The sequence below is a fragment of the Nicotiana attenuata genome, unplaced genomic scaffold, assembly GCF_001879085.1.
Source record: "Nicotiana attenuata strain UT unplaced genomic scaffold, NIATTr2, whole genome shotgun sequence".
In the NCBI taxonomy this organism is placed as follows: domain Eukaryota; kingdom Viridiplantae; phylum Streptophyta; class Magnoliopsida; order Solanales; family Solanaceae; genus Nicotiana; species Nicotiana attenuata.
This window is the reverse complement of record NW_017670693.1, coordinates 437,782-450,718: the sequence shown is the minus strand read 5'-3', so window position 1 is coordinate 450,718 and position 12,937 is coordinate 437,782. Positions and strand designations below refer to the sequence as shown.

The following is a 12,937-nucleotide window of genomic DNA, read 5'->3' as shown; positions in this document are numbered from 1 at the left end:
GCTAGATACAAGCGAACTGCTGGTGGAATCAAGAGGTAAAGCGATAGTTGAGGCTTGAATTGTGTTCGTGGCATCGAGGTAAGTGTTCGGTCTAACCTTAGCTTGAGGGATTAGGAGTTGCGTCTTATTTGCTATGTGTTAACTGTGGAGTGCGACGTATAGGCATGGTGACGAGTATCTATACGTCGGTGTCAAGCATGACCGTGAGTCTTGTATTGTAATTGTTGTGACTCCGCCGTGGTTTATTCATGCTTAATATGATGATTATCATTGTTGTTCCCTTGCCGGGATGTCGTTGTTATATGATTGTTCCCTTGCCGGGATGTTGTTGTTATATTATTGCTCCCTTGCCGGATGTTGTTGTTATATTATTGTTCCCTTGCCGGGATGTTGTTGTTATATTATTGTTCCCTTGCCGGGATGATGTTGTTGTATTATTTCTCCCTTGCCGGGATGTTGTTGTTATATTATTGTTCCATTGCCGGGATTCTTTTATGATTGGTGTTGATATATGAAATGGGAGCGGGTTGCACACCCGCAACGGAACTATATGAAATGGGAGCGAGTTGCACGCCTGCAACGGTACTATATGAAATGGGAGCGGGTTGCACGCCTGCAACGGTACTATATGAAATGGGAGTGGGTTGCACGCCTGCAACTGTACTATATGAAATGGGAGCGGGCTCGCCTGCAACGATACTATATGAAATGGGAGCAGGTTGCATGCCTGCAATGGTACTATATGATTTGTGATCGGGTTGCACGCCTGCAACTGTATCACATGTCTACTTGTTCCTTATTTCCTTATCTTTTGCTGATAATTGAATTATGGCGTTCTTTGCATTTCTCTATTGGTTTCTGTTGTTGCCTGATTTACCCCGCAGCATATTTCCCCCTCCTATCTTTTACTATAAACATTTGCCTTTATATTCCGCTGTACATGATTTAACTGCACAGGTTTATTTGGTAGTCTGGTCCTAGCCTCGTCACTACCTCGCCGAGGTTAGGCTAGGCACTTACCAGCACATGGGGTCGGTTGTGCTGATACTACACTCTGCACTCTTTTGTGCAGATCCCGGTGCTGTAGCTTTCGGACCGCAATGAGGTTGCTGCTTCCAGTTCATCAGGCGACCCGAGGTAGTCCTGCAGGCTTCCGCAGGCCTTGGCGTCTCCTTCTATCTTTTCATTCTGTTTCTTTCATGTATTCCAGAGACAATGTCGTTTTAATCTTTCACACCTTTATTTGTAGTATTCTTAGACAGTTTGTGAAATTGTGACACCAGTTCTGGGTAGTTTATGTTATGGATCGGTATTGGCATCATTATTAAAATATTGCATTTCAGTCTTCCACTTATTAAATTCCGCTGATTATCTAATGTTGGTTCTTAATTGTTAAAGGATTAAAATAGGAAAAAGGTAAAAAGTACAAATGGTTGACTTGCCTAGCTTTCACTAGTAGGTGCCATCACGACTTCCGAGGGTGAGAAATCCGGGTCGTGACACTTGATCCTCCCGAATAGTCAAAGCTCACTATCGACGACCGCTACCTCCAGCACCCAGATCTGCACAAAATGTGCAGAAGTGTAGTATAAGTAAGGGATAACACGTACTTCTTAAGTATCAAGACTAACCTCCGTGAAGTAGTAACAAGGTTCAAGTCATGTGATACTCACTAATCAGAGAACATGTGCAACATCTCAAATAACTAGAAACAAGAATATAATGAGATGTAGTACCTGTTCGACAAAAAAATTTTAAACCTTTTTTGTTAAACCAATTTAATGAATAGACAAAGGGTGAATCCAAGTTAAAAGTAATAAATCCATGATCTGAAGTTCAACAACCCGGACGGTAGGGGACTGTGTTCTAGTCAACGTATGCCAAGTTAATACTCAATGATTGTTAATAAACATAAGAATGAAAACATGCAATAAATGTGACAGGCATTAAATGTAATAGGAAGGAATTTGCCACCCAAATGTTAGATGAGATGGATGATTCCTTCTTCTGACTATAGCGTGTGACAACAAACAATGGGAATGAACAAAGTGTTCTTGAATCTTGTGAATAAGAGAGGAATGTTTTGTAATGGAATCCAACAGAGAAGACAAGACAAGCTTTTTGTATATTATTGATGGTCAACTCTTTACAAGATGTTCTTTTCTAAAAGTCCCGGATCCCCCCTTTGTCCCCTCTCTTCTCTTATTTATAAGGGATATTCCTAGAAAACCCTAGAAAGTACAATCGGGGGAATAATCGATGGAATATTCCTATTCATAATCCTAGGAATATTCTAGCCGTTGCTGCTGTTTATTCTCTACTCGACCATGACACCCGTCTCTCTCTCTCTAGGCGACTTTTCGCCACTGGACCGTGCTTGGTTTCGAACCCCGCCTCCGCTCGTCCGTTTGCATTCACTAAGCTCGACCTAATTTTGACCCATACAGTACCATCAACACAACGAAACAAGAGTTATCAACTCATCACGGGTAAATCATGTTTGACAAAGGAATTATTAGTCAATAAAAAGGCATAGAGTAGCATGTTAAAAGCAACGTGAAATCATGTAATTGCATAACAGAGCATGAAGAATTCACTTGTTAATCAGGAAAACCACCCTTATACTCCATATTTTATCAACAAGAATGCCACCCTTATACTCCATATATCATCACAACAAGAATGCCACCCCTTATACTCTACATATCATCAACAAGAATTCCATCCTTATACTCCCCATGTAAACAACAAAAAGAATGCCACCCTTATACTCCACATATCATCGATATGGATGCCACCCTTATACTCCATATATCATCAATATGAATACCATCCTTAATCCCACACATTGTTACAATAACAATATTCGCTCCAACATGTCCACATGTGCTATAAACATAACAATTCAAGATAATATTGTATCATCAAGATACATATTCTCATAATTCATCAATAAAGTGCATGAGGACATGATAATAATAGAGTGCGGATGTTGCTCAAGATATAGGACATGACTACGACTAAATCAATTTAACAATAATTCCACAAATTTCCATATTGGCTAATTAGGATGTAGTAATCTTAAAACATGATCTCTAGTATGAAAGGATAAGCTCGTATAGTCATACAAAGAATTACATTGTATCATATAGAGCACACAATTAAATCAAGGCGTAGTAAAAGTTTAGAGTCTAATCCGGTCATTTTTCATACATAGCACCCGCATATACGATCATCACCTCGCATACACATTGCATCACATACATTACAATTATACAAATAAGGTCCACGCCTAAGGTTTATTCCTTTACACAAGATTAGGCAAGATATTTATCTCAAACGGGCAAAATCAACCCTCCAAAATTGCATTTCCTTTAGAAACCACCCTCGATCGGCTCGAAACTAGTAAAAAACAACTCAAGAACATCAAACAAAGTCATAGGAAACAACCTCAAACAATAAAACTTAGATCTTTAATCAAATCCTCAAAAGTCGACACGGGCTCACACGATCGAAACCCCAGTCAAGGGGTAGATCCCGGCTACCCATAACCCTACGAGTCCAAAAATATGATTAGGTTCCAAAATCGAGTCCAAATCGACTCCAAAATTCTTAATTTTTACTCTCTTAAAATGTAGACAAAAATCCCAAATTTCCTCTTTCAAAACCCACAATCTATGTGTAATCATCCATGGAAAAATACGATACAATATCAAAATCAATTAGAAATCACTTACCCTCAAAGTGGCGATGAAATTCTCCCCAAAAATCGCCTCTAACAGCTCCAAAACTCAAAATAATGAAAAGAAAGCTAAATCCTCGAATTATAACACTGCCCAGCGATTTTTGCATTTGCATACAATTATGTCGCTTCTGCAACCCTGCTTCTTCAGTAGAAATATCGCATCTGCAGGTCCACTTAAACTCCCGCACTAATGCATATGCGGAGCTCAACTCCACTTCAGCGGTCACGTTGATGCGACACACCTCCACTTCTGCGCTAGTCCCCAAGTCTGCCTGCCTTTGCTTCTGCAAACTAAACTCCGCATCTGCGGCCTTGCAGATGCACCAACACTTCGCATTTGCAGATCCTCCATCCTTCAGCCATACTCGCATCTGCGATCACTTGTCCGCTTCTGTGGACTCGCACCTGGGCACAAAACCTCGCAGGTGCGACACACCAGCACCAGAACTGCCAAGCAACATGAAATTTATCTGAAACTTACTCGAAACACACTCGAGCCCTCTGGAACCCCGTCCAATCGTACCTACAAGGCCTAATACCTTCCCCAAATCTATCTAAAGGATCAAAACACCGTAATTAACATCTAAACTAAGAATCGTCGTTCAAGATCAATCTCTTAAGTTCATAAACTTTCAGTTCCAAACCAAGTGTCCGATTCAAGCCTAATCAATCCGGATTTTAACTAAACTTTGCAAAGAAGTCCCAAATGACAAAACAAACCTATTCAAAGTCTTAAAACCACAATCCGAACACGATATCATCAAAGTCAACTCCCGGTCAAACTTGTGAATTTTCTTCTGACTTCCGACAATGAGAGCCAAAACATCCTAGGACCTCCAAATCCAAATCAAGACATAAGCCTAAGTCCATAATTACCATGCAAACCTATTGGAACCATCAAAATACGAATTTGAGGTCTTCTACAAAAAAATCAAACATTCTTCAACTCTTACAACTTAAACTTCCAATATGAGATTAAGTGTCTCAATTCACTCCAAAACCTTTCCGAAATCAACCCAACCATCCCCGCAAATTACCAAACATCAAATACTCATACGGGGAAAATCAAATAGGGAAACGGGCTAAAATACACAAAATGACCGGCCGAATCGTTACATTAACATGCTAGTTTAACATTATGAATTTCATGTACTTGTGTTATATGGTAGAACTGCATAGTCATACACTATATCCTTATGTGCACCATGCTAGCATATAGATCTAGTTCCCGGCATTCATCTAAAAGTGTTTTGGCTTATGAATTCATGTTTCATTAGGCGTGTGGATTCAAGTTCTTGTATTGAGATATTTATTCGGGGCGTATGGACTTACATTCCGACTGCATGTGGATATGGATTTGTTCCTCTAGAGTCACTGAACATTGAAATCTCACCAACAGTGTGCACGCAAGGTTGTGGACACATGGATTTGTGTCGGAATATGTCAGTTTTGGTATAAAGGTTGAGTCTTTATCATGATAGCATTCTAGACTCATGTAGAATCTATTAAGATATTGTCCATGACTCCTAAGACCTAGGAACCTTGCTTTGATACTACTTTATCACGACCCAAATCCCAAAAGGTTGTGATGGCACCTAACCCAACCTTCTAGACGAACAAACCATCACTAAGTATAACCCACATCAAAAAATAACCATATTAATAAGAAGCAAAAATGCGAAATTTCAACAACTATCAAAGAACTGGTGTCACAAGTCATGAGCAACTAAATATAGAAATACAACATTGATATGAGAAAATACATCATTTGTTGGAATATACATTAACAGAAATATAAGATCCTAGGCTACCATGAACAAATGACAGCTAATAACTGAAATACTGATGTCTTTAATGCTCGCTCTCGAACTCGCATACCACGAACCACATATACTCAGTAAGTATCAAGACTAACCTCAATGAAGTAGTGGCGAGGTTTTAGTCACAAAAATACTCACTTTATATAACTTGTGCAATTCAAAAGCATATACAATAACAAAGAAATATGCAAGAAATAGCAGATATCAATAATAATAGGAAAGTGTTTTCCTTCTTTCATTCACTCTTTGTCTTGTCGGCGTAGAATAGGATTTAGGCATCCTTGTCTTTCCTACGCGTTGGTCAGAGCAAGAGGTTTTTATTTGTAGAGTTCAAGATAATATTTACAGTGTTTATGCAGTTTATTTCATTGTACAGACCTTTCTATAACAGCATCCCTATATAATAACACTTTGCTATAAAAGCCAAGCTTTTCCGGAACCAATTTTCATGTTATGTTATAATATATAATTTATATAACAGCACTTTGCTATAACATCCAAAAATATTCGGAACAAATAAGGCTGTTATAGAGAGGTTTGACTGTATAAAATATAGGGGAATGTTTTGATTCTAAATATATTAAGGTAGGATGTTGACATTCCAAAATATCATGACCTTGCTTATCTTTAGAAGTGATGCATAGTAAGGAGTGTAGTTGTACATGTTATGAATCCAGTGAGATATCATTGTTATAACCTGCACAGGAGTGTAGTAACCATGCTACAATACTGTCCCCCCGCCCCCTCAGCAGTCCAAACTTTTGTTAACAACATATACTAACAAATACAGCCAATTAAATTTGATATTTACTATAGTATATTACTGTAGTAATAATTCATAGGAATGATAGAAAACTACAAACTTAATCAGCAATACAGACCAATTGTGCACATCAAACCTATAACAAATTATACATGCACTTGTAGATGTATAGAATTAGTTACAGTCAGATTACCGAATGGAGTGAGAACAATACTACTTTTTACAATAATTTCTACCTTCGTGAGCTAGTTGTAAGTGCTTCACTCTCAAGTGTATCTACCCATTCTTGAATGATAGAGTTGACTTCCTCTGGTTTCTCATCATGTGGGCAATGGCCTGAAATATCAAATGGTGCAACATGAGAAAATATAAACAGATTTATTGCAGGTACTAACAAGGAAATAGAAAATCAAAGCTGCCATGAAATACCAGCATCTAACTCTCTGATTATGATTCCTTCACAGTGTTCTCTCAGCATATCTAACCTTGATTTTGAATCAGAAATTGGATCTTTCATTCCCTAACAGAAAAGCAGCACGATAAGCAATATAACTAGTGAAATGATGAAGATTCGTGCCAATAGAATATATTAATGTATTACCTGTAATACAAGAACTCTCTTCTCAAATCCTTGCAAAAGATAATTAAGAGGGACAGAAAGATCAAAGCTGAAAATGCTTTCTAGGACCACCACTACACCAGGGTCATAAGACTGAAGATTTTGTCAAGGCAGTGCTGCATCATTAAATTTGTGATATGGTAATTTATTCACACTGCAATAGTTGAAGCATTTTTAAAGATTGACAGGAAGGCTTTGAACCACTGACAAGGACCAGATATATACTTGAGCTGTCACAACTTAAAGATCAAAGGAATGTAATGGCAAGGATACTGCTCGCAGCATCTCCTGGATAAGCCACTCATCTGCACGATCACTTCTCTGCAGAAAACAAAAGCTGAGGCTAACCACTGTATAAAAGGCAACAAAAACACATGTTGTAAAAAACTAAAGCACACTTACAATTGGATAGCAACTTCTCACTATTTTCCTCAGATTCAAACGCAAGAACAGTGAAAGGAACCGAGCACCTAGCCATGCTGCTCCTGAAGTTTGCCTAACCTAAAATATACGGCGAGCACAATTTCCCATGAACTTTAGTCTAAATGTTATGGTGGAACATTCGGAAGAAAGTCTACAATGATTGGATTGGGAATTGCTTGTACAGTAAAGATATCATCTCTAATAACATATTAACACGAAAAATGGATACATCCTAAATTGCATATTTAAGTTGGTAAAAATCGGTTTCACGTTTCTTACATCAGAATGGCGTGCACCAGAATAGCCAGGAATAACATTGCCAGCACTGTTCAAAAGGATCACAGACTTGGCCAAAGCAGGCCAAAGACAAGCAACAATGGCAACAAGATATCCTGGTTAACCAGAGGAGCACAATCAATAAGACCATTTATGAACAAAAATAGCAAAATCACGGCAAGAAATGCAAATATAAGTGAAAACTGGTGCATTTCTATATTTGTCCGCTCAATATTATTTTCCTTCACTTCTCTTGGGATGGTGATTTTGTAGGAGCTTAAGTATTAGTACATGCCACCAATTGAGTTGCCAACAAGATGGACAGGTTCTCCCACTACTTCAATTATGAAATCTCTCAGCAACTTAGCCCACACAACTTCAGTGTAGACAATATTTGGTTTTTCTGATTCACCGAACCCCAGGAGTGTCAATGCCCAGACTCGATTTCCACCTTCCGCAATGTTATGTATATTGTCACGATAATGGCTCCAAAAAGCACCAAAACCATGCACGAGCAGAAGAGCAGGACCTTCATCACCACTCTGTGTATACTGCAAAGGCGCAATAAACGTCAGTAGACAGGTACACCACATCACGTAATAGACAGAAAATAAGCTTAGTATCCTACAATTTCAAAAATCTCACTCACATGGATCAGATAGCCATTCCATCTCCATATCCTAACAGAGGAACCTCCCAAACTAGCTGCCTTACTTTTCAAAGCCAACAGCGTATACCACTATGACAGCAATCAGGTTCTTATTAAAAGATATTTGTGAGAAATACTTTTCTCTGTAGATAGCAAATGAATTTGATCCAAGAAAATTCATATTATTATCCAAAACAATTTCTGAGACCCAAAATACCTCCATTGAACACACAGTATCCGCTGCTGCAGCAACCATTTTTGCTGAGCATCCAAAATGCGATATAATTCCAGCATTTCGTTCTTTCTCGTACTCAATCGCTTCATAATACACTCTTCTTCTGGAAATTATTCCAAGAAGAAGAGCGGACCCAAAAAGAGCACCAAATGAGGCTCCTTCCCGAGTTTCAGCTGCACGCAGTTTTTCATGTACCCTGCAAAATAAAGCTAATTGGCATCATTTAATCATGAGAACATTCTTTCCTTGAAGTGGTGAGTTTCTGCACAAAGTCTCATGTTTCCGTAACATCCGTTTTAATTAAAATATGGCAAAATAGTGCAGATCTAGTAGATGCAATAGAAGCTGCAGATACGAGATAAGAAAAGCAGTAAAACTACAAGGCCTTAAAACTTCTAAAAGAGGGGGTCAAGGCTCATATTTTCTGTTCCATTTTATCAAAATGCTCAACTGACAGTCCTCTTCCTCTTCCTTTTCCACTTATACTACTTGCTACAGAAGGATCCGATGTACAATGCCTTCACAAACGCTCCCAGTTTAGTAACACAGTAAGCTAAGCAGTCAAGCTTCAGAATTCTTTCTGAAGGGTATAAGAACAATATGAAATGCAATTACAACAGCTTCAGAGTTGAAATCTTGAAGACCATCTCAGTATGAAAAGATGCATATGGACCTCAAGAATGGAGAATAGGAACCATAAACCTACTGAACTCATATTGCTCAAAATCATTACTCCCTACATCAACGGTTATTTGAACTACTCTCTAAGAGAAGACTGATTCCAAGATATAATTGTTCTCCATAATAGCACAAAATACTCTGAGCTGATATTTCTGCATATCTGATCTCAACATGGGAACTGATATCCATCAACAGAAATAGGACACTCGTAGACTCTGCTATACTAGCTAAAGTAAATGATCTGCATTCTTTTTAATCCATCCTGCAGTGACTGATTTCGAGCTTTGTAATACAATCCAAATTTGCTTAAAATATTATCTTTTTTCATAAGGTAGAAAAAAATATCTTTTTTCTATAACTGTAATGTCCGGACCAGCTTACGCGCACCTCGACTAATCCACGGGTCCCTGCTACCTCGCACCAACACAGGTGTTGGTAACTCTGACTGCCAAAGCTTGATCAGGTAGGAAGAAATCACCAAGTGTTATTACCTCCAATGGGATTTGAAGCTGAGACATCTTCATTCTCAATCCACTTCACTGACCACTAGCCACTGAGAAATCCCCGAGGACCAATTGGCAATCGGTTCGAAACTCGGTGAATAATAGGTCTGCCCTTCTATCCTTCTCCACTTAAATACATGCTAGTCCATAGCAATTATCAAACTCGTGCGTGTGCCTAACCCACACATCGTGTGCTATGTCTTACCACTGAACCAAAGCCTTTGGAGCTTGTTTAAAATTATATTTGCCATTAATAAACACAAAAATCAGTTCAAACGGCTTTCCGGTGTTCATTGGCATAGATGAATAAATATAAATAATACAACATTTTTCAGAGAGTAAGACTCATTTATAAATATATCTAGCCTACAAATATCTTAGAAGCTTTGATCAACCAACCAAAAGATATCATAGGGTATGGGGGAATTAAGTGACAATCATGGCACAGAGAAAAATAAAGAGACGGCTCATACTCCTGCCATTCATCACGAGAAGTACCCTCCGGATATCTCAAATATGCAGCCAAAGCATTCAACACTAGACTTGTACCACCTCCCACTATATTTCCATATTGTGTGACAAAAGCAGATTTTACGGGTCTCTTCCTCTGAATTTTCTTGAGACTTGAATCACTTTGACTGTTCCCAATCCCATTAAACTTTTCCTCTCTCAAACCTTGAACCACAGTACTCAGAGTTGCTGCCTGGTCTTTTCGTAATTCACTTGTAGCTGAATCCTTCTCAATCGAAGCCCATCTGTTTCCTAACGTGCCAGCATTGTCATCCATAAATTTCTTCAAATCTTCTAATGTGGGCAAAGTACCTATTCCACTATACTATTATTATATCCCCTGGTGTGAGCATAGGAAAAAAAAATTGATAGATATCTAAAGAGTGTTGCACGGTGAGGGTTCGGGAAAAAAAGTTATCAGAGCATACCCCAAGACAAGCTCATATCTCCTTTTGGTAACACTTGGGGAGGAAGAGGTGGCATAGTGGGCAATTTCATCTTCTTGAATTCATCGTATGATTTGGGCAATTCCTTCAAGCTCTGGATATAGATAAAAGTTGAAAAATCAGGAATTCAGAATTTTTGCGTTTCCTACAGAGCATCTGGAGGCTGAAATAAGACAGAGCAATACCTTCATAACATAAAATGGCCTGTTCCATATTGCAAGTTTGGGAGTCCCCTCAGCAAAAGATATTGTATCCAAGGTCTCTTTTACACCTTCTACCATTCTCCATAAGCCAAACTCCACCTCCTCCTCTGTAAATATGTTGGTAGCCTTGACCTGTTCCAATCCTCAGTGATGAATGTAAGAATATAAGTGGATGACTGATGGAAGTTTCCTCATTCCTGGCCAGTTAAATATCAGAATAAGCAAATATAGTATGTAACAACCTCTTTGACAAGCCCTTCTATGATACTCTCTGCAGTCCCGAACCTAATCATCAGATTAGATCCCTGCTCCCTGAGTGAACTCTTCAGATCCTTCAAAGCAAAAAGAAGTAATTCGAGCATGTCATCCGGAAATCCTGTGAAAATGACAACAATTGTCAAAAAACAAAGTTAAAATGTACTAGAAGTGGAAGCTAACTCATTTATTAGACATAGTTCTCGCGAGAACAAATTTAAATTTTTGTAACATTGTTAATGTTGCACCCTTAAAGTAATATTATTTCAAATCACATAAGCATTTAATATGAGAGTGTAGTGTCTTGAATATATATACACACACACACACACATTCAAATTCAACTAAAAGGATCACTTCCTATAATTAGACACTCCACATAATTTTACACTTAAATTTTTGTGCTTAAACTTGAGCAGAATACATGAGTAGCTCACCCGACTCTCTAACAAGTTCCTAAAGTGTAAAAAATTGCCATTTGAAGTTGGTTCGGCTGATACAGGCAGAGCAGAAAGAACTTTTTTGCGACTTACTGGAAGTTCAAAAAATCTGCCACTGTTCTGCTTTGGCAATCTTCAATTAAACAAGCAAATATTTCTAGGTCTCGAACCTGTGAACTAAGTCACAAATCCCTCAACCTTTGCCACTTGAATTAAGCCCAGTCGGCAATTCTCACTTGTAATGTTTAGTTCAACAATCATCAAATTAATCAAACAGAAAATGGATACCTAGCTGCAATAAACGTAGTCACAAACTGAAGATTCATACTAGCTCTGTTACTAGTAGTATTTTTTGGCAGTCTCTCTAAACAACTTTCAAGAACTCAAATTTATTTATCATTCAGATTTTGAACTTTGATGTAATATCTTCATCAAATTAACTTTTAAATCACTACTTAACTATTTTCTTCTATTATCACCAAATATAACAGATAAATAACATCAAATTTTTACACTCTGTAGCCCATCACATTAAATAAAACGAATGGGTAAAACACTTTTCCAAGAAGACCCATTATTGGAAATACAAGAGAGAGAGAGAGAGAGAGAGATGGTTAAGGAATATACGAGAAAGAATCCGGGGATCGAAGATGTATAAAGGTACAAGTGTGCGATGCATAGAAGCTGCAACAATGCCGGGGTGATCGTCGACACGAAGATCGTGTTTGTACCATAGTATAGCTGCTGCATCTTTGTTCCCAGCACCAGAACCAGCCGCTTTCATTTTCTTCACGGACATTATAGAAGATGTACAACAGAGAGAAGGACGAGCTTTGGGGTTCGAAGAGAATGAGGGAGAAAGAAAACGAGGGAAAGAAAGAAGAGCCATAGAGAGGAGAGACAAGGTTTAAGGGTTTGATGGGACTTGAAATCCATTAACGAAAGGAGGTATGATAAGGCAAGAAAATTGGAGGGTTACATTACATGGTTCTTGAAATTCTGATCCGACAGAGACAGGAATTAAGGTGGTCTTGTGGCGGAGGAAGGAAGCTGAGATTTTGAGACAGGAAAGAGAATGAGAGTTGAGGAGGGCAATGCACCACGATAACACTTTTTTTTGTTTTCGGAAAAGGTCTAATAGTTATAGCACAATTTTGTCCCCCGTTAGCAAATTGGGCCATTAATATCCCTCACGTTAGCAAACTAGACCAATAATGCCTTCATTTTAACGGAAATCCACATAAGCCTTCTCAAAGGCATTAATTAGCTTACATGGCATCCACGTGACATCCACATAAGCGGATCTCTCTTAAGCCTGCTCCAATAACCCATTTACCCATAAAACAAATACCCAGTTATCAATCAAACT

At 38.4% G+C, this 12,937-nt stretch overlaps 1 protein-coding gene across 4 annotated transcripts; it reads right to left on the bottom strand.

Moving 5' to 3' along the window:
- Positions 1–6,410: 6,410 nt before the first annotated feature.
- Positions 6,411–12,693, bottom strand: LOC109242374. 4 transcript variants are annotated; one of them, XM_019409234.1, is made up of 14 exons: positions 12,196–12,691; positions 11,116–11,249; positions 10,856–11,005; positions 10,653–10,764; positions 10,188–10,536; positions 8,513–8,726; positions 8,296–8,385; positions 7,942–8,197; positions 7,650–7,762; positions 7,350–7,448; positions 7,221–7,268; positions 6,930–7,040; positions 6,758–6,848; positions 6,411–6,664 (listed from the first exon to the last, which is right to left on the bottom strand). In XM_019409234.1, the coding sequence occupies exons 1-14, from the start codon at positions 12,455–12,457 to the stop codon at positions 6,561–6,563; spliced, it is 2,133 nt and encodes a 710-aa protein (XP_019264779.1). In that variant the 5' UTR covers positions 12,458–12,691; the 3' UTR covers positions 6,411–6,560. The 4 variants fall into 4 exon arrangements, with proteins under 4 accessions (XP_019264779.1, XP_019264782.1, XP_019264780.1 ...); XM_019409237.1 differs by lacking the exon at positions 10,188–10,536 and having other exon boundaries at positions 8,513–8,739; positions 12,196–12,690; XM_019409235.1 differs by lacking the exons at positions 6,411–6,664; positions 6,758–6,848 and having other exon boundaries at positions 6,973–7,063; positions 7,173–7,268; positions 12,196–12,693.
- Between the last annotated feature and the right edge of the window lie 244 nt (positions 12,694–12,937).